The sequence below is a fragment of the Alternaria conjuncta genome (genome assembly GCF_024043145.1).
Source record: "Alternaria conjuncta strain BMP 0040 chromosome Unknown scaffold_8, whole genome shotgun sequence".
Classification (NCBI taxonomy): Eukaryota; Fungi; Ascomycota; class Dothideomycetes; order Pleosporales; family Pleosporaceae; genus Alternaria; species Alternaria conjuncta.
In genome coordinates this window covers 489,156-512,536 of record NW_026250097.1, presented here as the reverse complement: position 1 = coordinate 512,536, position 23,381 = coordinate 489,156, and the positions used below count along the sequence as shown (strand labels likewise).

At 52.9% G+C, this 23,381-nt stretch overlaps 7 protein-coding genes across 7 annotated transcripts; 3 read left to right on the top strand and 4 right to left on the bottom strand.

Moving 5' to 3' along the window:
* Positions 1 to 423: 423 nt before the first annotated feature.
* On the bottom strand, positions 424 to 847 carry RPL29 (60S ribosomal protein L29; the record flags this gene model as incomplete). Its single annotated transcript, XM_051470208.1, has 4 exons — positions 424 to 459; positions 516 to 618; positions 733 to 784; positions 841 to 847. 4 exons carry the CDS (start codon positions 845 to 847, stop codon positions 424 to 426), a joined length of 198 nt encoding a protein of 65 aa, XP_051325696.1.
* Positions 848 to 2,087: 1,240 nt separating this feature from the next.
* Positions 2,088 to 3,899, top strand: J4E85_005966 (uncharacterized protein; the record flags this gene model as incomplete). Its single annotated transcript, XM_051470207.1, has 7 exons — positions 2,088 to 2,271; positions 2,321 to 2,500; positions 2,548 to 2,631; positions 2,696 to 2,808; positions 2,855 to 2,907; positions 2,967 to 3,202; positions 3,280 to 3,899. The coding sequence occupies 7 exons, from the start codon at positions 2,088 to 2,090 to the stop codon at positions 3,897 to 3,899; spliced, it is 1,470 nt and encodes a 489-aa protein (XP_051325695.1).
* A 265-nt stretch (positions 3,900 to 4,164) lies between these two features.
* On the bottom strand, positions 4,165 to 5,178 carry J4E85_005965 (uncharacterized protein; the record flags this gene model as incomplete). Its single annotated transcript, XM_051470206.1, has 1 exon — positions 4,165 to 5,178. The coding sequence occupies one exon, from the start codon at positions 5,176 to 5,178 to the stop codon at positions 4,165 to 4,167; it is 1,014 nt and encodes a 337-aa protein (XP_051325694.1).
* Positions 5,179 to 5,971: 793 nt separating this feature from the next.
* On the top strand, positions 5,972 to 8,588 carry MON1 (Vacuolar fusion protein mon1; the record flags this gene model as incomplete). Its single annotated transcript, XM_051470205.1, has 4 exons — positions 5,972 to 6,665; positions 6,718 to 7,589; positions 8,073 to 8,254; positions 8,345 to 8,588. 4 exons carry the CDS (start codon positions 5,972 to 5,974, stop codon positions 8,586 to 8,588), a joined length of 1,992 nt encoding a protein of 663 aa, XP_051325693.1.
* Positions 8,589 to 8,722: 134 nt separating this feature from the next.
* J4E85_005963 (uncharacterized protein) lies at positions 8,723 to 10,035 on the bottom strand (the record flags this gene model as incomplete). The annotated part of the gene is made up of 2 exons (XM_051470204.1): positions 8,723 to 9,957; positions 10,005 to 10,035. The coding sequence occupies 2 exons, from the start codon at positions 10,033 to 10,035 to the stop codon at positions 8,723 to 8,725; spliced, it is 1,266 nt and encodes a 421-aa protein (XP_051325692.1).
* An 840-nt stretch (positions 10,036 to 10,875) lies between these two features.
* J4E85_005962 (uncharacterized protein) lies at positions 10,876 to 11,261 on the bottom strand (the record flags this gene model as incomplete). Its single annotated transcript, XM_051470203.1, has 3 exons — positions 10,876 to 10,964; positions 11,013 to 11,106; positions 11,232 to 11,261. The coding sequence occupies 3 exons, from the start codon at positions 11,259 to 11,261 to the stop codon at positions 10,876 to 10,878; spliced, it is 213 nt and encodes a 70-aa protein (XP_051325691.1).
* A 917-nt stretch (positions 11,262 to 12,178) lies between these two features.
* Positions 12,179 to 13,570, top strand: J4E85_005961 (uncharacterized protein; the record flags this gene model as incomplete). Its single annotated transcript, XM_051470202.1, has 1 exon — positions 12,179 to 13,570. One exon carries the CDS (start codon positions 12,179 to 12,181, stop codon positions 13,568 to 13,570), a length of 1,392 nt encoding a protein of 463 aa, XP_051325690.1.
* Between the last annotated feature and the right edge of the window lie 9,811 nt (positions 13,571 to 23,381).

Sequence of the window (23,381 nt, the reverse complement as noted above, 5' to 3'; positions counted from 1 at the left end):
CCCCATCTTCATGCACACGTACCTTACGGGGTAGAAGGTCGTGTGTTTGGTAATGATGGGGGTGCTTGTTCTTGCCACGATAGATTTTCCTTCAGCAGGTCGAGCATGGAAGAGCTCTGTTGCTGTACACACTAATGGCTGGGTTGAGGTTTGCACCTCGTTGGTCTCTCTGACTTACCTGGACTCGTTGCGAACGATCGAACAGCCTAACACATCACTTGGACAGTCGCGCGCTGGTGGAACCGACCTGACTTTTCGACTTGTTTCATTGCCGCATTTCATGCCTGCAGTAGGCGTGAAGCCGCGTGCTCCAATCCCTCGAGCTCGAAGCTGTCATAGAAAGTCCGAATGCCATTGACGCCGACCAGATGTCTCATAAAGGAATCGAAAACCGCCGTCGCTCGCTCGTGATCGTATCGTCCTTTATGCCGAGTCGCGCTTGCCCTCCTTGACCTCCTTCTGTGTGTTTGTTAGCGGGCCGTGTTCCTGTGGGACGGTGAGGTGTTGGTACGCACCAGAGCGCGCATGGTGCCGTGAAGAGCATGCCTGTGGTTCCTCCTGAACTTGGGGTCGGTTCCCTTGAGCGAGGGGTAACGGTGGGTCTTGGGCTTCTTGATACTGTATTGCCATTGCATCAGCTTTTGTTCTCATCTAGGCATCCATGATCCTTCGCGTTGTAGATGGTTCATCTGCGGGACGATGGCGCGTGCGATGGAGGAGGGTGATGCGTACCCGTTACGGTGGTTCTTCTTGGACTGGTTGTGCTGGGACGAGTTCTTGGATTCTGCGCAGCTCCGTTAGTATTCTAGCCATGTAAGTCGTGATCTACCGTCAACGTACTGGCCATGGCGACGGTTGTGGATGTCGATTTGGCTGTGTGGTATTGTCGAAGAGCTGATGTCGGGGAACGAATTTGCTGTGCCCAGGTGTGGTGCAGCTCGTAAGCGAGCGGGATTTCGCGCTAGTGGTAGCGTGACGAGGCTTGTGCACCGGCAGGGCCGGGCAGGCGGGCATCACAACATCACCATGCCTTCAGTCCTCGCAGGTAACATTCGAAAATCAACCACAGGATTCTAGAGAGTGGCTCGCAATATCGCTGTTTGCTCCATTGCTGCATCATCCTCGCATGGTTTGCCGACACGACTTTCGCGCGCACAACGGAGTGCATGACTAGCATTCTGGCATCCCCTTACACAAGGGGATGCCGAACAGTTGGGCTTCAGCCTACGTTAATATAAGACCAAAAGTCTACAACATCTTAAGGCAATGTAGACTTCGAACGTGCTTACTTCGAACACGTGTTTCATCTCTTTCCTAAATTCGGTGGGATGATGTCGATATCTCCCGAGCTCGCACATACACTTTCTGGAGTTCCGGTCGTGGTTGCGTTTTTAAGTTTCAATGTCAACTTAATCCTCACCGGATGGCGTCACTGTCACTTGGCGCCGCCCTCATTCCTGACTGCTTCTTTAAAATCGGTCATTGCAAGTACCCTTCGACGTCGGCACTTTTCATTTGGGAAGGATGGCATGTCATCTAAAGCGATATACTCCCTTGAGATAGGCGTCGTTTGCGAAACTACTCTCTTCGTGGCAGATCTGGTATACGCATATTTAGTTTCAACACGCAATTTAGTACGTCTCAGAATTTCAGGAAAGAGCAGTGCATGGTTATTGAGTGTAGAAGGCGGCGTTGCCGTATCGCACCCTCGTACCTGATGTCTACACTTTGTCGCTGCCTTGCTTTTTACCCAGCCTCACCTGGCTACCAACGTCTCAAGCCATGTAAGGCTAGTCACTACTGTCCCAAGCCGCCCCATCTTCTTTGTCGATCAGCGGAAGACGTGCGGCATTATTCCACTATCTCGCAGGCTTCCCCAGAACGCGGAACCGTGCCCGTCCACCGGTTGTGCACGCCGATGAATGACGATATCGTTTAATTGGCTACTGTTGATCACGCCTCGTCAACCCTTATTGAGGTAGTAATATGCTGCAGCGTCGGGGCGACTACATCCCAGAAATCGCTGTGCTCTATATATCCTGTAGCCCAGACTCCGATCAAGCGTCGTCGCCACTCTTACACCGACCATGGAGAATCCGACAATGAAACCATCGAGTGTGCCAGACGATAAGACCGTGGTGCTTAACGATACATACGGAACTCATATCGACCCGTACGCTGAGAAGAAGCTCCTTCGGAAATGCGACCTTCGCGTTCTTCCGCCTCTCTTTGTTCTATTTCTCCTAGCCTTTTTGGACCGTGTCAACATTGGTACGTTACTGCTACTCTAGTCGCATGTTTATGAGCTAATAGAATATAGGCAATGCGAAGATCCAAGGTTTGACCGAGGACTTGAACATGACAGGCCCGTTGGCCTATCGTTACAACCTCGCTTTGTCGATATTCTTCGTCCCCTATGTACTCTTTGAGGTACCGTCAAATCTCATCTTGAAAAAGATGAAGCCTTCGACATGGCTTAGCCTGATCATGATATGCTGGGGTCAGTCGAGGAAAATGGCGTGTGAGTGCCATGCTAACGAGCCTCAGGCCTTTCGACAGTCGGAATGGGCCTTATCACCAACTTCGGCGGTTTATTAGCGATGCGCCTTCTACTAGGTCTTTTCGAAGCTGGTCAGTATTGTCCATGTACGAATCGCAGGTGCAACATTTACTGACTTCACAAACCAACATTCAGGTTTGTTTCCTGGATGCTTGTACCTGATCTCGATGTATTACAAGCGTTACGAGCTTCAGTGGCGCATCACCCTCTTCTTCAGCGCGAGCATCATCGCTGGAGCATTCGGTGGCGTAAGTATACACATGTCAATGGGTAATTCGTACTAACCTCTCGTAGCTCCTTGCATTCGCTATTGCCAAGATGGACGGCATCGCAGGCTACGGAGGATGGTAAGTACACCTCATCATGATTGTGTATGAAACAAACACTGACTTGGTCGACCATTCAGGCGCTGGATCTTCATCATCGAGGGTGCCGTCACCGTTGCATTCGGCGTCATCATGTATTTCTGGATACCTGGGTGGCCCGAGAAAGCAGGATTCTTGAACATGGAAGAGAAAACCCTCCTCCTAGCTCGCCTCAACGCCGACACGGGTGATGCTGTCATGGACAGATTGGACAAGAAGGCTGCGAAGCGAATCTTTTCAGATCCCAAGATCTATCTGGGGACTCTTGCCTACTTTGGTGAGTATTCTCAGTGCTATCTCACTTCCGAGCATTTACAGTAGGATACGTGCTGACCATGCGCTTCCACCTATTAGGAGTCGTCAATACCGGCACTGCTGGTTCCATCTTCACTCCAACTATCGTCAAAGGACTCGGTTACACGTCTTCCGCCGCCCAAGTACGCTCGATACCTATATTCATCGTGGCAACCATTGCAGCCGTGGCAGCAGCCTGGCTGAGCGATCGCATGCGCCATCGCTATTGGTTTTGCATGTTCGGACTCGTCGTCGCATCAATTGGCTACATCATACTTCTCGCCCAAGAGAACCTTCCAGCTGGCGTCAAGTACTTTGCCCTTTTTCTCGTCACACCTGGCGGTTTCATCACTCAGCCGATCGTACTCGCCTGGATGTCCAATCTTGTGTCTGGACACTACAAGCGTTCGGTCAGCTCCGCTATGCAAGTTGGATTCGGTAACCTGGGAGGTGTCGTGGCAAGTAACATCTTTCTGGAGAGCGAACTACCAGGTTTTCGGACGGGATATGGGACTAGTCTGGGTTTGTTGTGGATCTGTGCTGCAGCTTGCACCGGACTTTTGTTCTTGGTCAAATGGGAGAACGCGAAGAGGGAGAGGGGCGAGAGGGATGGAAGACTGCAAGAGGTGGATGCTGACAATCTGGGTGACGATCATCCCATGTTCAGGCTTACGTCTTGAGGCAGGGATGCCGAATGTCTTGTGAGACGAAAGTGCAAAGTCAAATGGAAAGCTCTGGTAGCAGTTCAAAATAGACGTTTGGTACTGTATTCAGATGATGCATACCTCGTCTGTATTGTGGGTTCTTCATCGTGCATTCTCAATGTGCATGATACATGCCTTCCCTGCGTCAGTGCTGTCCAAGCACCAAAGGTCACGATAGAATTTCACCCGGCATGTTTCTACCTGCTGCGTCATAGCAACTAATGTGATACCCAAAGAGTGTTTATAATATCTGCCAATCTTTCTCTGTTTCCATCGGACTCATAGCTGCGTCGGTCCAATCATCCTCAGATCCAATCTCGTCTTCGGTGTCGGGGTTGAGAACTGGTGAAGATGCTGACGTCTCTTTGGGCTCTCCGTCATTCCTTATCTCACCCTTTGTCGTGGCGAGTCCATCGGATAAATCTTCCTGAGCCTGGTCTTGCTCGTCCGGGCTATCCTCCCCATTATCATCGCCCATTATTTGATTGCTGAATGGCCGCGTGGTTTTCGTGTGTGGCGGTGTAGTCATGGCCTCAAAGAATGCTCTAGCATTGCTGTACTCTCTTGTCTCACCACTCCACAAAATACACCCGACTATGATCTTTACATCATCTCTGTGTAGAAGGATGCTGAACTCGCTCGCCGCACCCCAGAGGCTCATCTCATCATCCCATATGTTGAGACACAACGTTTTGAACCCGGTCAAATACTCCAGAATGTAATTGGCCAGCTCAGCAAATGCTCTTTGGGTGGCCTGTGCTGAACAGTCTTCTTCGTAGGGTTGCACGAGAAGAGATAGACTTGTAATGTGTTGGCGAGCAGATGGACCGATGCTTTCTAACCACTTTTGAGTCGCAAACGCTTGATACCGTCCGCGCGGGCACGGGCCAGTTAGGAGAAGGAAGTTGCGGCGTTCGTATACTGTCGGCTCGGCATCTTCATGGACTTGGTTGCGGCGCTCCTTTTCTTCTTTTGTTGCCGGTCGCAACATGTTGACTGGACCATGGGCGGATTGGAGCACCCATAGCTCTTCTTTTCTCGTTTTGAAGCGGACTTCGGGGCCGACGCATTTGCTTCGAGTGTAGATGTGGCCCGGCTCTCTGCTGTCTTGCGAGGGAAGATCGGATCTTGGACATCGACAAATGTCGATTTGTGTTTGTCCGGCAAAGGTGGTGTTGCTGGGGTTTTCGAAATGAGGCCACTCTAGAGTATAGTTGACGGTCGTTACGTTGTCTGTCGTTGAGAGGTGTGGCATCGGTTGATTCGGACTTCGATACATAGCATCGGCGCCGGTGTGGACTATGGGGGGGAATCTGCTTGCGAGAGTGAGGTCCGATGGTTTTGACCAAATTGAGAACTCCTTTGCTAATACACCGTGCTGCCCAGACCGTACTGCGGAAGGCGCGTGATGCTCTCTGATCTGGCTCACTTGGTTTACTTTTTCGTCAAGTCGCCCAAACACGAGGCTGATAATAGGTCATCATGCATACCGCTACTCTCACTACGCCTGAGATGCCAACCACACTTTGTACGAGCCCTATGAGATACCGGATGAGGAAATGCTGTACGCCTAGTCAAGCTAAGAATAGTAAGCTATGCTGGCACAGCTGAGTACGAGACGAGGCGAAAATGCGTCAGCGCACGATTGCGCGTGGCAAGAAACAGGATGGAAGTTGTGAAGTCTTGATGTTGTCGGTGAAGTAACTGTGAGTGTAGCGGAGGGTAGGTAGGTGAGACGGGCAGATGGGAGCTATTTGTGGGGTCCGGTGAGCAACGCGCACCAGCGTGAGGTGTCGGTATGCTAGGAATAGGATTCCTGCGCGCATGTCACGCCCATGTCTTTGCAGAAGCGAGACGGGGTCAGCGCGAGTCGATCATGCAGTGGTGCAGTGTCGATGATAGGGCAGCCACGTCATTGGCCCAAGCGTGTTGGATTACATGGATAAGCGTCACGATCACGGAGCTTCGCGACATGCACGCCTCTGTTGACGCGCCATGCCATAGTAAACACGACGCCGCTGTCTAGATGACCCTCGCCCGCTGTCTTGATGGCCGAGACTGGGAATGCTGAGCCCCAGACGCCGATCTCTGAGGGACCCAGCTCGCCCACCACACCCACGCAGAAGAGCAGCAATGCGTCGGCCAAGTCGATTACCGGGGAGCCGATTGAGCAGCAGGACTTCGCCAACCCGACCCTCAGCATAATACGGAACTTCTCGCGCAGCACGTCTGCAAGCTCGGTGGCGACCAAAGAAGAAACCCCTCCGCCGCTGCCACCCCGACCCGCCCTCGGTCTACTCTCACGACCCTCGACGTCGCACTCTACGGCCGCTGGGAGACCCCAACTCCTCTCCAAAGCCACCACACAGCTGTCTGTAGCGCGGACACAGGCGTTCGCGACCGACGCGAAAGATGAGTCGCCCACGTCCTCGGGACCCAAGACACGCGACGTCTTAGGCGCAAGCCTAGGCGCTCACAACCTCAGCGATGCCGACGACGGCGCGAGTATACGCAGCTATGCGCCGACAATAGACGCGGCAGGCTATCAGGAGAGTCTCCTGGGCGAAGTCATGGGCCAGGCAGAGAAGTCCGAGCAAGAGAAGTCGCTGCTCAGGACGCTGGGCCACAGGTTCGTCGATGCCGAAGCGCAAAGCATGTTCCCGCCGGACCCATACTTTGAAGAGGTTTTTCGTCGCGAGTTCGATGAGGTCGACGAGATGGCCATGGATGGGTCGAATGAAGGTCAGAAACACGGCATGTACCTAGAGGTAGCCCTCGCTGATGTAGTCAATAGAAGCCGTTATGCACCAGTGGCGCGCAAAACTGAAGCATTTCCTCATCCTCTCGAGTGCCGGCAAGCCCATCTACAGCCGACATGGCGACGACCAGCTCATCACGAACTACATTGGTGTCGTGCAGACCATCATATCCTTTTACCAGTCCACCAACGATATATTGAGAGGATTCACAGCAGGAGACGTACGTTTTGTCGTCATGTCCAAGGGCCCGCTGAATCTGGTAGCCATCACGCGCTTACCAGAGAGCGACTCGCAGCTCCGGTCACAGCTCGAGGCACTCTACATGCAGATCCTATCCACTCTCACGCTTCCTAGTATGGAGCGCATGTTTGCTGCGCGTGCGAACTACGATCTTCGCAGACCGCTGCAAGGAACAGAGACACTACTATCAGCGCTTGCAGATGGCTTCACGAGAGGCTCACCATCGACACTGCTCTCCGCTCTCGAGTGCCTCAAGCTCCGCAAGTCCCATCGCACCACCATCAACACCACACTCTTGAAGACCCGCTCCGAGAACCTCCTCTACGGTCTGCTCGTCGCATCCGGGAAGCTCGTGTCCGTCGTCCGGCCCAAGAAGCATAGTCTGCACCCTGGTGACCTGCACCTGATCTTCAACATGCTCTTCGAAGCCGGTAGCGTCAAGGCTGGGGGTGGAGAAAACTGGATCCCACTATGCTTGCCAGGGTTCAACAACACGGGCTACTTGTACATGTACGTAAGCTTCCTGAATCTCGAACATCCAACGGAGCAGATGCAAGAGCGGCCTCGCACGAGCGATGGAGCCGACGACGAAGTCGCGGTCCTCCTGATCAGTGCGGAGAAGGAAAGCTTCTTCGAGCTTAGACGTATGAGGGATGATTTAGTCGAGGTAAGCTCACAGTTTCTTTACATTCCACTGCAAAGTCTCCTTAATACACGGGGGACCGGGATGATACGTGAGGACGCGTGGAATGCTAGTCAAATGGCCTCTGTTTCCCGCCCCAGGACGTTGTCCCGTGCCTTAAGATTGATGCGTCGAACGATGTGGGCTCGAACGGGCTCGGAGGCGAAATTGACTCATTCTCGGTGTTCTCCCATGGGTTCTCATGGGTTTATTGCCGGTAAGCGCGAATTGTATACCCGTACGAGGCCCACGGGGCAACTTTGCGATTCGGCTTCGGACGTCAGCATCTCCGATGGTCCTAGCCCATCCTCCCGGTCGGATTCCGCATTCCCTTCCCTTTGCCCCGGTCACCGCGTCCTTTCGGTCCTTCGATGGTCCCGTTCGTTTGGTTCCAACATGGCCAGGGTTATTTAACAAAACAGCATTGCTTTCGGTAGATGTTTCGTGGGCTAACGGGTGTTTCCGCAGAGCTTGCAACGCAATGGATCCATTGAGGCTATACGCACAGCTGTGCAGCAAGGCCGTCCCACTTGTACAGACATTGTGCCCGGCAGTCCGCTGAGGCACTTTCTGTACAAGTCGAGGGGTAACGTGCAGTTCACTATGCCGAGCTACACACCTTACTTTGAGGGTGATCTGGAGAAGAGACGGTCCGTATCCCCACCCTTGGCACGTGATTTCGCAATCAACTGCCCCACATGCATACCAAGAAGGCTTGCTGACACTATCGTCTCCCCTAGATTGATCGACCTGTACAATAAACTTCACAGTAATCTGCACAACAAGCCGTCGACGCTTAAGGTGCATCATGAAACCAACACGACGTGTATAGCGTTAGCGTGGAGTACACCGCTGTTTGAGCTTTATGCTGTTGCGCCGGCAAATACGTCGAGGGCAGCGCTCGCACAGAGTGCGAACAAGGTCATTCAGTGGGTGCGACGAGAAGAGGAGAGAGTGTTCATCATTGGAGGTGCTGTATTCTAGAATTTCAACCACGCAAGGTGTTACAATCGGTAGAGCTTATATACCCATTAAAGCAAGGCAAGGGGAAAATAAAAGTACACCACAAACATCTTTATTGGGACTATCATCAAAGACACTATGCAGTGCATCTCCAACTAAGCCTTTGGCAAAAAGCCAGCCCCCCTCATCTGCTCAAACACGTCTCTTAAACTTGCCCAAGTATCTTTGTAACCAGTCCAGCCAAACTCCCTTGCCTTGCTCATGCTAATCACCAGATCGAAGTTGCGCCCCAGTGCGAACCCGGTGAAAACCCACGTCGCCTTGTCAAAAGTACTCTTATCCAAACCCTCGCGCTCAGCAAGACGTTCCCACGCAGCCTTGACGTCGACCCGCTGCGACCACTTGACCAAATCCACATGCTGCTCCACGACATTCTTCTCCAGCGCCGGCGTGCCCTGAATGCCAATCTCATCTGCAACGACGCTAATGGGAGGCTGAGGCGCCATTTCCATGGCACTCGACATGTCCTCTTTGCCCACGACTTTCTTGATTAGGCTGGATCCCACACCACCGCTTGTATACGCATCTTTGAACTGATCAGGCTTAATCCTCCCGCCAAAGTACTCAACGACCTTGGGCCAGAGGTTCTGCCAACTTTCCACATCGCCGTTGACGACGTTAAAAGCTTGATTCGCAGCGCGCGGCTCCAGAGCAGCCCAGGCACAGAACTCGGCGTGCAGCTTGGAAGAAGTGAAGGAGTCGAATTTGGTGTAGAAGGCGGGTGAGCCAGGGAAGGTCAGACCTTCGTTTCCGGAGAGCTCTTTAGATACGAGAGTGTAGAGAGCGATGGCGGAAGAGAGGTTCATGAAGTTTCCCACGGCGAAGCCGATGACGTCGTTGGGGTAAGTGGCTACCCACTCTTTCTTGTGTTTGTTGCAGAAATCGTGCAGGATGTTTTGCTGGTTATAGTAGAAGTTTGGGGGCCATTTCGACGTGTCGGTTAGCCAGGGAAGGTCTTCGGTCATGGGTTGTTTGGGCATGCCTAGATGGACGCCGTATTGCTTGCAACCGCATACTAGGATGATTCTCTTGACATCTGAGACTGCGCCGGTTTTCTCGAGGGCGGAAAGGAAGTTGGAGAGCATGCGGCCGTTGACTTCCCAGGCGTCTTGTTCTTTGTCTTGGGCTAGGTAGGCGGCGAAGAAGATGTATTCGCCGCGCACGTTCTTGAGATCGTTGGCCATTTCATCGGGAGAAGACTGTAAGTCGATGTGGTTGTGGATGACATTGTCCGCATAGTCTTCCTTCTTGCTGCGCGAGAGGGCATGGATTGTGGGCCATTGTTGGCGGTGTTGGCTGAGTTCGGAGACAATCTCACGGCCAAGGATGCCTAGGCCAGGTGAGGATAGGACCCAATGGAGTGACTTTGATACGTACCAGTTGCTCCAGTGACTATTGCAGAAGGCATTTTGTAGTGTGTGAGTCGTGTAAATCGATTGCTGTGTAAGTTGACGTTGGATGAAGTGACGGTATAAGAAGCAAATGGTTGTGATCCATGCATGACGTAACAATGCATTCATGAAGAGGTATGTCACTAATAGACCTCATGGATCAACATCCACTTGGCGAGATAGTACATCTGAGGTGGCGATGCGCTCACGGCTATGGCATCCGGCGAATTGTATCGATGCGGTAATGCATCAATCACAGATGTCTGCCACGATCGCAGCACCCAGTGTGGGAGCTGTGTTTTCGTGTATGTGTTGCACTTTTGAGTCGAGTGAGAATGCGTGGCATTGTAGAGAGAGTGCTACGAACAATCCTGGCTTCTATGGCTTCCAAAGAATATATGGTAGTAGCAGGCATAGAGCAGATGGATCCAAGATTGGCACCGAATCGAGAGTTGAAACTCGCATGTTCGTGCCTCGGCCACCATATGAAAGGGACCTGTGTCTCTTCCTATCTACTGAGAAAGCTTGTAGTCTCCTTCACCGAGCTAGGACAAAGTGAATCCAGAATGGTCTGGTGGGATGTGTGGTGAAGAACATGCTCGGCATGTGAGGATGCTTGGCGAAGCCGAACGTCCAAGGGAATCATGTCTTGTCATTTTGTCCTCTAGCCCCAGAAGACGCATCTTCGTTCGCGTGACTCGTGTAGTGCCTGTCGTACGCTCTTCGACCATTGTACTCCCGTCTCATGCCGAATCAAATGCCAGGTGTCGCGTGTCGTGTCGCGGGGTGTCCGATGTATTCGTAATGCGTTTCGTATAGAGTGAGAGGAGAAGAGCGGTCTCGAATTGAAGGCGTTTTCATTTAGGAGGGCGCTTTTGCCATGTAAGTTCGCGGAACTGGTTCTTCACTTCATCTTTGAAGTGGTCGATGGAAGATGGGCCGGTTCCTGGAGAAGTCAGTACTTATTATCTAGCCGGTGTTGATCAAGACATACTGCCTCCGCCATTCTTCTGTTCAAAGTCGGGCAGCCTGTTGATCTTGCGATAGGCCTTCTGGATGGCTCGGTTGAATGCCGGGGAGCGGATGAGCTTCGAAGAGTCAGTAGCTGTAGCGACATGGGAATATGGAGGATTTTCGACGTGCCTTTGCGACGGCCCAAGCCTTGCCCAGCTGTCAGCTTGATGTCTCTGTTTGGGCGGGGGATGGCACAAACCTCGAAGAGGGCGAACCAGGGAGCACCCATGGTTTGTTCAATCAAGCATTCACAAGCGCGGGTAGCTGCTACGGCGAGATAGCAGATGCGTGCAGGCGTTGCGTTGGGGGAGGGGTGGTGGTGGCAACGGTGTGGGAGTGATGGATCATCAATGGAGCAGCCTCGGAATGGCGAGCGGAAGCAACTAGACACAACGGGGACTGGGGGCCCTGCCTGCCTGCACCTGTGACGCGACCGCGCCTGACGTTTGATGTGGACCCTTGCTTCATTGATTGTTTCTTCTGGTGACGTACAAATGTTTGGATCCTGAACATCTCAAGTCTCCCATCTTCTTTTCTGTGGTTGCATCTTTCTTCTTACCATCGCTGGGATAACGTCGGCCGCCTTGTCAGCCTGCTCGACAACGCCTTGACCTGCCTGCGCACCCCCGCCAGCTGCTCCACTACACGCTCGCGTACAGCCCCTCATCTAGAACACGCCTCGCTGGAACCTGGTTCTTGGGCGCTGCACGCCGTTGGCTGGATAATCATACACTCGCCTTCCTCGCGCGACAACAGCCTCGGAATCGCCTTGGACATCAGCTTGTCCACGTCCCTCGGCCAGCCACTGCACAAGTGCGCATCGTCACCCAGCGTATTGCTATACGCTGCTCCATCGCTAGATATCAATCTGGCAAGGCCCCGGACCCCCACGAGTCGCACACGTGTCAGTGGAGGCATATCATCTGCGGCACTCCACTATCAAGCCCGTTATTCCTTTCTTGGACGCGCCACGCCTGCACCTAACCGCCTCCCGTCACCATCCCCTCGTCAAACTTTCTTGCTCCTCCACTGCCAGGACCCGAATCGCTCCCGGAATCCCATAACACCTCCTTCAAGCTGCATAAACTCCGCGCCCTCCGGCGCAAGGCGAAGCTCAAGGGCGTCCTCATCAGGACCGACCCAGCCATGGCTCAAGCCGGCGATGCCATCTCGCCTACCTCGTCCAAGCGCTCCCGTAGCAAGGACAGCACGCGATCAATTACCACCTCGTCCCTCAACACCCCGGCCGCCAACACTCCCTCTGTGAGCACGAATAGTCTCGTCATCTCTACTGCGCCGGTCCCAAGCGAAGCAAACGGCGAAGATGCAGTTCCCTATCCCGCTTTCCTGAAGCAGAGCAAGGACATAAATACCAAATGGAATCGCTTGGAGATGGCGCAAATGGAGCGCCTAAGGGATACGGCCCAGGGGACTGGACCCGACGAACCCGGCAAGTGGGCAAGGTGCTTTGGGGAAGACTACGCCATCCGCAACCGATACATCAACGTCGACCCATACCAGTCCAACAGAGTGCATCTTGACGTACCAGAGGGCCATTTCGATTACATCAATGCCTCCCCAATACTGCTCGAGACCACCAAGTCTGGGACGGCGCTCAAGTACATTGCGACCCAAGGCCCCAAATCCGACAGTTGGTCGCATATCTGGCGCATGATATGGAAGGAGAACCAGTCGCCCGCGGTCATAGTCATGCTGACCCAGACCCATGAAGCGAACCGAGAGAAATGCTACCCTTACTACCCGCAATCGCCCTCGAGTCCGGACATGCGCATCAACGAGCACGACGAATTCGAAGACGGCTTTGTACACAACCTTCACCTCGCGTCGTACACAATAGATGAAGAGGCGAGGACGCAAGTGAGGGAAATCGATATGACAACGGATGACGGTAGCGAGTCAAGGAAGATCTGGCATCTGCTCTTCGCTGGCTGGCCAGACTTCTCGGTACCAGAGGGCGACGATCGCGCTGGCATGCTGAAGCTGGTGGACATATCGCGATCCAAGAACACAGACAACTCGATCAACCCACGCATCGTTCATTGCAGCGCAGGCATCGGTCGCAGCGGCACCTTCATTGCGCTCGACTGGCTTATGCAGGAGCTTGACGAGGGTGCCTTGGACGATGTACCAGAGGACGAGGATCCTGTACTGAGAGTTGTGGAGATGCTCCGAGACCAGCGAGCTGGCATGGTTCAGTCAAAGATACAATTCCAGTTCATATACGATGTGATGCGCGAGCGATGGCGCGAACGATGGATCTCTGAACATCCCGACGAAGCAAACCAGCTCGGCCTCGCAAGCGCTGCGCCCACGTCCGATAGCGAGCAACCCGCCCTCAAGCGCCAAAAGTCGTTACACAACAGCGAAGCCGCCAACGAAAGCCTCACGCTGCTGCCATCCCGACCGGCGAGTTCGCGAGGTGCCTCCAGCTCGCCAGCGCCAGATGCGGAGGCACGCGCACAGCTGGAAGCCGAGCTTCAGGATGCGGACATGGAGTATGAGAAGGGCAAGACATAGTCGTTTCTGCACTTACTGAAGCCTTCACGCCGACCACGCAGGAAGGCGACACCATGGACTCCGCTTCGTCCACCCGTGCAGTCTTATCATACATTCGCGGACACTATCCCACCTCCTACAGGTCCTGGTGCTGAACCTGCAATGGTGATTACCGGCGGTGTGCTCGAGAACGTGGGTGCAGATGGGGAGGTTGAGCAGCAAGACGGCGCTGATGACCTCGAAGCGCAACCTGCTCCGCCACCACCACCACCCTCTCCTCGTCGCAATTCTTCCGACGACACGTTGCCGGGTTCGCGCCCTCCGTTGGGGGAAGTTTGTGGCCGTTATCACGTTGTTTTGATCATGATGGGTATTACTTCGGCCTTGGTTGTTGGCTTTATGTTTGTGTACTGGGATGCCGTAGATAGAGTTTAATTGTGTGTCCTGTTTTTAGTTCAGAAAGCATAGCGTTGCGAATACCCCTCGGATTGGGTCGGTTTGGTTTTCGGTCACGGCGGCGGTAAGCAAAGCACAGCGAAAGCAGCATCGTCTGCGATCGTGCGTGCGCTTTATTGGTAATTTAGACTATCCTTCTTCGCTGTTCATCTCGATCCCGTCTTGCGTCTTTAGTGGTATCATGCTAATCTTTCTGCTGTTGCTCGTCTTATCGCGAAACACACTACGGCCGTACCTTTAGGGCTTATTTGCGCTCAGTCCGTGGACGTTGCTCCGCTTCCCGTGCAGTTCTAGACTTTAATATAAGCTTTGGCAACGGGTTTACTAAACACGACATGTTTGCCCCCCGAACTCAGTCCGTGTACCAAGACCACCGAAGGACCCCGGATTTTCGCAGTCTTTACTCTGTTTTCTCTAGCGAAGACGGCGTCATCCCTCCGCGTTCTGACTGGGTACTTGCCCCAGCTTCACGATGTACAGATAGATGAGGCTGTGTGAGGGAAGGGGGATCTGCCTGCCCAGGTGATATCTTGGCTTCTCGGCTTTCTGGTCGAAAGAAGTTGTATCTGTATGCCTTGTACATTGACTTACACGCCGTCATGAAACGTGACCAAACCCTCGCGAGTACCTCACATTGCCTAACCTCAAGCACCACCGCGTCGTTTAAGCTGACCAAGGTAGCTACAGCTGCCTAGCCAGCTAACTCACTCAACTCATGTACTTACCTGCATACTACTAAGCAGCCACAATAGTCCTGTTTCGCAACTCCAGCCCCGTCATGTATCAATTCGACACAGCTGCTTCGACTTGAAACAAAATGTCGCACCTTGGGACGTATCATCAAGCCACACTACCGGAGACTTTTTGCAAGAGTGAGGGGACCTGGACCCGAGAGTTTTCATCGGTCTTCGCTTATCGTGAGTCTAGGTTGGACGATTGGTTTGTTATTCTGCGGGTGGAAGGTATATCATCGGTGTAAGCTTACTTGAGCGTTTCTTGGCCTTTCGTTTACCTTTTTCGGGGTAGAGGTGATAATTAACAGAGTGGAGCTTGATATGATTGTCTGAGAAGCTAGAAGCTTAGAGACTTGGTTGCGACACAATATTGCGATGGTAGTCATTGTCGGTTGTCGGACTGTAGAATTGCATCTTGCGAGCAGATGACGAATTCGTGATAACGGTCAAGGTACAACAGCACTCGAAATATTACGAATTCATCCTGCTGCTCGCTGTCTTTTGGCTATTGGTTGGGCGGTGCAATGAAAATCTGATTACAACCTACTGCGTAGTTGCACTCGCATCACAACCCGAGCGAAGTTCATCCCCGTTGCTCAACGTCTGCAATGCCCCGATCGGCGTAAACGCCGCGATAACGCGACGGATATTCGCCATTCACGCCGCATACCTGACTTGCATCTTACTTCAGCAGAGAAACAAACTTCTCACTGCGTTTGGTTGGACCCAGGCTGTTGGAATGAACTGGAGGTACACTAGTTGCGCGGACATTTCGCCCGAGATCATGCGTTTTCCTCTGCGCGGTCGAACGTACCGTTCTGCCTCCTTGTTGGTTGGGAGAGGGGTCTCCGTAGCGGTGAGCTCATTTGTTTATCTGTGACGTTTTCTTGAAAGAACGATGCGACGCATAAACAGTTGTAATTACCTCGCCGGTGCACGTCGCCGACTGACGAGTACTGTTGATGCGAAGATCCCAAGGTTCGCTACAGATCAGCAGGAGATGGTAATATTGCGCATTACTCGAGTGCGGTGTTGGTAACCGCAAATGATGATCGACCCCTGCGAAAAGGTGATGTCTGGGCGTGTGGTGCGTCAAAACAGCTACAGATCGATCATTGTAATGATTTTCCATGCTGTCTGTGAAGATTGACGAGATGACGTGCCGAATTGTCAGGTACAAGGCCGATACGTATCGGACTGTGCCAATGATCGACGGCTTAACGAGTCGTCCCATCACCATTCATCCCTGTAATTGCGCGGTATCAAGGAATTTGACTCCACGGACGCAAACTTGAAGACTCAGCCGCATCTACACGCCGATGTTCCACGATACCCGTTTTACCATACTACTGACCGTTGATTCGCCGTGGCCAAGGTGTCCGATTCAGAGTTTAGAGCAATGCGGGGCATCTCTTGCTTGGCTTCGCAACACTGAGGAGGACGAACATGGGTACAAATGGGGTAATGTAGCCCTGCTGTCATTGCCCAAAAACACCAAGTGCGGCTGTAACCGAGCCCGTTTTCGGTCTGTCTTGAGAACACGGTGACGTCGTCGAAAATCCTGCTTGTGCAGAAATTCCATTTGCCGCCTACTGTAACAAATTGCATACGAGGCGATGTGATGCACTCGAAAGCTGTATACTGTTGCGAAATTCTCTAAGCGAGGTTGTTCAGCCGTTCTTGTTCGCCTCTTTCGCGCATATCTTGTGTTGGGACTGGGGTAGCACATGGGTGCCGATCAGCCGACTGTATAGCCGTCGTACGGTGGTCGTATAGGGATTGTTCGTTAGGCAGTCTCTTGGCTTTCCCGGGCGATACATTGCAGCTAACTTGTCGCTTTACAATCTGCTGTGTGCTGGCAACAATGATCGTATCGATATGCTGGACCTAGAGGGCCGGATGGAGGAGTTACAACATCCAGCGGGCATATCGTTACCAGCATCAAGATAGTCGAGTCACGTCCCTTCCTCATGTGAGGACGCACGTGTCCCAGATGAAGTATCTTGCCCCCACATACCATTCCCAATCGATAGCTCTTTCTGACCAGGCAGGCTGGAGGACCTACAGGTTTTGGCGATCGCGTGAGCGTAACCGCATCAGCAACACCGTGCACTACTACTCGCGACCTGTACAGGAAAGTAGTGTCTTCGAAACAAGGCAAAGTTGATTGAGTGATCGCAACTTCGATGCGAAACCGCGGGCATCCAAAGGTATTTCGAAGGAAACATTGCGGACGTAAGGACATCAGTTGTCCCGTCCCGGACGTCGATCGCGGACGGTCATCGTGGTCAGTGATATCAATGCGTCGGAAGGGCCGATTGCTCCTGTACGAAAAGCCGAAAGCAAGTTATTTCGAACAACGTTCGTACGATCGCAAATTCTGGTATCGAAAGAAATATCCATCTTTGGACCCGCTGGTCTCTCAGATCGTGACTACTTCGTGACTACTTCGTGGCCTACCACGGCAGGTCTACCGACAACCTTTGCGAGAACAACTTACGTGATAGTCAATCTAATAAGGGAGAAATGGCGGTACTCTAGACGAAAAGGTTGCACAAGAACGTCATAATTGATGCTCAAAACTTATCGCCGGTGGCTGACATGAAGACGCGCACTCATGAAACAAGTCTCGACCATCGCTGTCATGGTCCAAGTGGAGATGCATTTTGCTCTCGGCGAAACCAGTGTGCTGGCGCTTGGAGCTGGGGTTCCCCATCCAGCAGTGGATATGCTGTTAACGGGTCGATCATTGATCACCAGGTCCTTCGCGTTGCGGATATTGCCGAGACGTGATAGCTGCAGTAATTCGCAATGCTGTCTCATGGGTGATGCATGCTACAATGTCGGTATGTTGATGCCGCCAAGTGCGTTGAGATGCATTGTGCCATGAGAAGGGTCTGAGCACCGTCTGAACATGATTAGTTTCTCAAAGCCCGACCACCAGCCGAAGGTTTAGTCGATAGTGCTTCAGCTTGGTCTTTGGTGGTGTACGGCTTTCGCGTCAACCTTCCTCCTCAGGCTCTTTAGAGATCCACAAAGCACTGTTTCCTAGTGAGCACCCGTTGTTCGAGACCTCAACAACGTGGCTGTCTGCGATGTGACGTGGGTGGGCAGACCGTAGTAGTACACAAGCGTCGAAGCTTTCAGCCTTGAATTTTCCAGTGGGACCAAGTGGGAACGGAACGGCTTTGGTGATTCGCCTCATTGCTATTCCCGTCTATGAGGCTCAACTCGGCTTCGACGTGCTGCTTGTCCGCACAGGCAGACCGGCCCATTTTTCGTCAGCCACAATTTATCGCGAAGATCGGCTTATCGCTGGCTGAGAAGCTGCAGCGAGCTAGCCGTGTGAACGAAGTTGTGTTTTCAGGTTCGTTGACATCATTTCGCGCTGGACAGCGAGCGCGAAGACGAAGGACTTGGGACCCTAGCCGCGAAGAGCTTTCAGGGCCAGGCTCGGTCGCGCGGTGTTCACAACGACCGTTTGACTCGGCTTCGGATGTTCCAAGCCGGAAGCCACTGCATTGCCGAGCATGATGGGTGCCGAGTATTTTCGTCCCCTACCTAAGTAGCGGAGAAGGGACACCGCCAGCTAATCCTTGGCGCCAGAAGACTCCTCATTGCGAGGTACACGTTGCTTCGAGGCTTGGAAGCCTGGGATGCCCAGGATGCGCGGCGTGTGGCTCGATGAGCAAGTATTCTACACTTAGATCTCGAATCGAAATGAGGCCCCTATATGCCGCCGGGACCAGGTAGGGTTCCCGTGATCATTAGTCCTCGTTGTTTAGGAAGCGATTTGTGGAGATCATGAGGCGGAGTTCAGACTGACCCAACCGACACCTGGGCGGAAGTCTTGGTCTCCCGACCCAGAATCACCCGACCAGTAATCTGTCTCCGTGAATTAGTGAGGGTTACCACGAGTTTACAATTTGCAGTCGTCGCTCGGTAAAAACGGATCGTTGTGCGTCCATCAGAGTACTGTTCCTTCGTGAGACCGTTGGCCGCTCGGCACCCGGCTCGTGTGCGATCCGTCAAGCGAGGCCTGCGGTCGCGCGTTGTGGCTGGCACATGTGGCTAGTGCCTCGACACGTGCGCTCAACCCATCCAAGACGCACCTGCCTCTTGGCTCCTTTTGGCACGATCGTGTGATCGACCTGGTGTTGAAACATGCAATGAATAAACTCGACACGGCTCGCATTATCTGGGTTCTGCATAGATCAGCGGCGCAGTTGAAGACCTGCGATTGACAATGCCTTGCTGGCTGGCAGTGCAGGTGCTACTGTCGGGCTTGGCCTTGAGTAAGGCCGCTTATAGGACGCAGGCTGGGTCGACGAGGTCTTGATGCTACATCCCTGTCGTGACCAATATGAACAGGGCCATCTCATCAAGTTATGTAAGCCAGAGCCTGTCGATCTTGCCAATCATCGTGGACGGAGTGCGGATGGTCTCACTGGAATTCATGCGTGGCCCATGTAAGCGCACGCAGACTCCTGACGATGTGAAGATAACGGAGCATCATCTCGTAGGTACCTAGGTAGCGATAATGGGGAGATGTGCATCGCGATTCCCACAACAACCATGAAACTTTACCAAGATAGGGTTGGGCAGAATAGGTGCTCTTCGCCCAACGCGACAAGGAAGACCGCTGTTATCGACCTCAGAAAGAAGGCCGTACAGCTGCTGAACTTTGGACCTGATTACTTTCATTCCTGTAATGATACAGCTTTGACACACGCTCCTCCGTGAGTGACGTTCTCTGCGACTTGGAAAAAGCTAGGAAGCTTCCATTCCAGCAAAGGCCTAATGACAGCGGGGTTGATCGACAAGAACCCTGAGGTGTTCGAGAACCGCCGAATTTACAAACAAGATCATGGGCTTACATGATCGCTCTTGCCAACTCCGCACTGGTCAGTTCGTAAGCCATTCAGCAAGGCGAGATAACTCGCCGAAGCCGCTCACTATTGAGATGGACAGTAGACGTGCCGTTACCGCTAACGAGCTATGGGCTCCGGGAGGACAGAGTGGGTGCTGAGGCGTATATACACGTTCAAGCGTCAGCGGTTTCCCTGAATTCAAGGGGCGAACCTCGTGAGAACCGTTGAACGCAATTATAGCTTCAGTCTCTTGCGCATAGTTCCACGCATGCGATGAAGGCGCTTAGACGTTTGCGGGCGCTGACAGTCGCAGCACGTGAATTGTATGAGCGCCCCAGAACCACGTCCGCCAAGACATGGCAGGCCTTGTCAGCGTAGGCGTCGTATAGGCGCATCGAACTTGTGATGAATACGGCATTCGCAACAATGTACGAAAATGACCTCAGCCCCCGACCTGACGACGCTTTGTGTGGGTCTTCGAACATCAAATCTCCCATCCCAAGGTGGTTGTATGCCTTGCCAGTGGCACATGCAGCGTTGCTCGAGTGCAAAGGGCTACCAAAGTCGCAGATGAGTGAAGATGAGTATGGATGAGTGAACAACCAGGGCCGATGTACGCGGTGGCTGAGGCATGGATGATCGTGCCTACCCAAGACTCAGGAACGGAGTGGCTAGCCAGGATCAACAAAAGAAATTCTGCATTGGGCATTCTCATGTTCGTGACTGGAACAAGACGCGGTCAGCAACTCTAAACGATGCAAACCGCTGAGAGTAGCTGCGCTTACATTGACAAGCGACGGTATCCATTAACAGCATGCAGCTCCTGAAGAAGGAATGCGGTCCCAGCAGTGCTTTCCTTGTCCACCGATTAATCAACTGCTGCTGGTCAGGCAACGACGGTACTTCACGTGAGCCCGTACGCGAAACCCGCACCCTCGTACAGCTTATCTCGCGCTCCAGTCCTCTTTCAGCTCGGACGGGTCACTTGCGAGGTTCCGCGAGCGAATTTCTAACGTCCGAAAGAGCGAATTTTCAGCAAGCACGAGGAAGATCGCTCAGTCAGCCCGTCGTGCTTTTCTTCGGCCGAGGCCTGAGCCTGTACATGATACTTCATAGACGAGCGGTCGAAATAACACCATTAGTGATAAAGCATAATGATGACCGGTGGACTGATGGGAGACCGCGCACATGGTGAGCCACATGGTCGACCTTGATGACGACTTCTGGACAGCATCCAATGAGTGGGAGTCGCGCCTTCAGGGCAACTCGGGCAGCGTGTTTGTCCGCATGTTTTTGGTCGTGGATGTCGTGTTGCCGGTAGCCGAGGACAGCGAACAGCGATCTGGAGAGATTTTCGAGCGTACTTTACGCCCGCGTATTCGCCGAATTCACGTCACCTGTTCTGCTGCCACAGGTGCGGATTTTCTTCCATAGCAAGTTTCGTGGGCCACGGTCACGGTCCGCTGGTTGGCCGACTCCGCGCCCTCGCTTTCTCGTGTCGTCCGCCAACTGAGCCCAGTCCTTGTAAGGTTGGCGCCCTGCAACAGGCCAAGAATCCCTGCACATCGACTAATGTAATCCAACGTACGTGCGCCGATTGATGATGTGTAAGGAGACAGGGGTGCTTAGCTGCCCAGCGCCGGCGTATTTCATAATTACAGTTCCATTACAGGGCTTTTGCACCCAGGGCACAAGGTTAACGCCGAACGTCCGCCTTGACTGTTCGCTGACGTGAAAAGATATAATGCTTTGCTACCCACAGAGGGCTACGACCTTATTTAGGCCTTAATTTCCACTTCCACCTCTCGATAAAAGTGCCCTTAGATACCCTACTCTGTCAACCAGATATCTCATCGACCACCACATTGACTTGTAACCCAACTCAGCCACACCATTCTCACCAACACACCTTTGCTCCACTTTGTACCATACCAATCGACATGTCGCCTCATAGGTCAGACTCGATGGAAGCCCAAGACAACATCAGGAAGCGAGTATGCAAGGCTTGCGATCGATGCCGATTGAAGAAGTCAAAAGTATGTACGACCTCATTTGTGCCTGTATGTTTTCCTAACCATGGCAGTGCGACGGATCAAGCCCTTGCACTCGATGCAAAGCCGACAACGCTATCTGTGTGTTTGGCGAGAGGAAGAAGTCTCAAGACAAAGTATACCCGAAAGGGTATGTTACCATTCACCCTCGCAATGAGTTTTAATCTGACTGTTGCAGATATGTTGAGATGCTCGAACAGCAACAAACCCAATTGGTAGCCGGTCTTAGAGAACTGTACAGTCGCCTGCAACGAGGCGAGAGTTGGCCAGGACAGCCGTTGCAAGAATCCTCGGGCGGCCATCCTTTGACACACGACATCCTGGAACGTCTTGATCTTTTGCAATCACCTGGAGACGACAAGAGCCACTATGAGGGTTTCGAAGAAGATTGCAGCCGCATGCAACAAAGACTGGTTGAAGGAGGCGCTCCATACACCCGACGACGGGCATCCGTTAGCTCAGACTCTGACCATGGCCACGTTTCACCAAACTCATCGTATAATGGTACCCCGACCACTAAATCTTTCGCTTTCGACAGTCCTTTTGCGCGACACAACGCGCCACCAACACCGCCGATGAACAGCCCATTCCCTCGACAGTCCCAGGTAGTGTCGCCGCCAATCAAGCAAGAAGCCCAGATGGCACCAGCACCAGCAACATACATGAACAGCGCCATGGATCCTTCCAGTCTATCACGGGCACCATGGATGAACGACTCCATTATGATGGACGATCCCGTAGACTTCAGCAAGCCCATGTACGGATTCGACAACTTCAGCGCATATGACCAGAACATGATGGTAGACCCCCTATCAATGAGCCAAAGCGATCCGATGATGCCAGACTGGAACATCCACAGCGACCTGGATTTCAGCAGTTTCATACAAAATCCTGTTGGCGCATGATCGGTCCGGACTTAACTCCGTTCTTCTCCGTCTCTTCGTTTAGCGTTCAAGCGTTCTGGGATACTTTCCAATCCTATACGGCGTTCGTTTCGGTCATGGCAATCGGCGTTAGTCGGCCGGCATTTGGTGATTTTCTGGCGACTTTTCCTTATCTTCTGCGTCGAAAGTTCGACGGTTCACGATGACGTGAAATATCGCGCAAAGCATAGTTGCGACAACGCTCCGCGGATCGGCAAATTCGAATAGGGCCTCAGGTCGGAAGTACCGACCGGCAAGGCGATCGAGTGGTGGCGTTACTGTAAATCTCAACTGTATCATAGTCGAAGATGTTGTTCTCAATGCTCGCGGAATCCAGTGTGCGCGCCCTGCCCCTCGATTACTAATCGCAGCCTTCGCCGCACGCCCCCATCACATTCATCCGCACTGCCACAGCTCCATGGGCACAGGCGAACCATGACCGCATACGGCATGCCGTCCGACGGGTCGTTTGGTACTCGCGAGCGAACACTTCAGCCGTACTTCACGTGGTGACGACGGCAGAAAGGATGTCCAAGAGTGCTCCACATCCTCATTAGGCTAATCAATCACCGCATACGTACTCTATGTAAGGTCAATCGCGCGCACTCATCTCTCGCAGTCAAAAGCTCAAACATCCAAGCGGCCATCGAGGAAAATCGGTCACCTGTTTCCAATCAAACAAAACACTGAACGCAAGCTACCACTCGCTGAGGTGAGTGCGCTCCTGTAGCTGCCCCGCTCTCACGCATTACCCCTCATCACACCACATCAGACCTCACCAAAGTGCAGCAATAGTG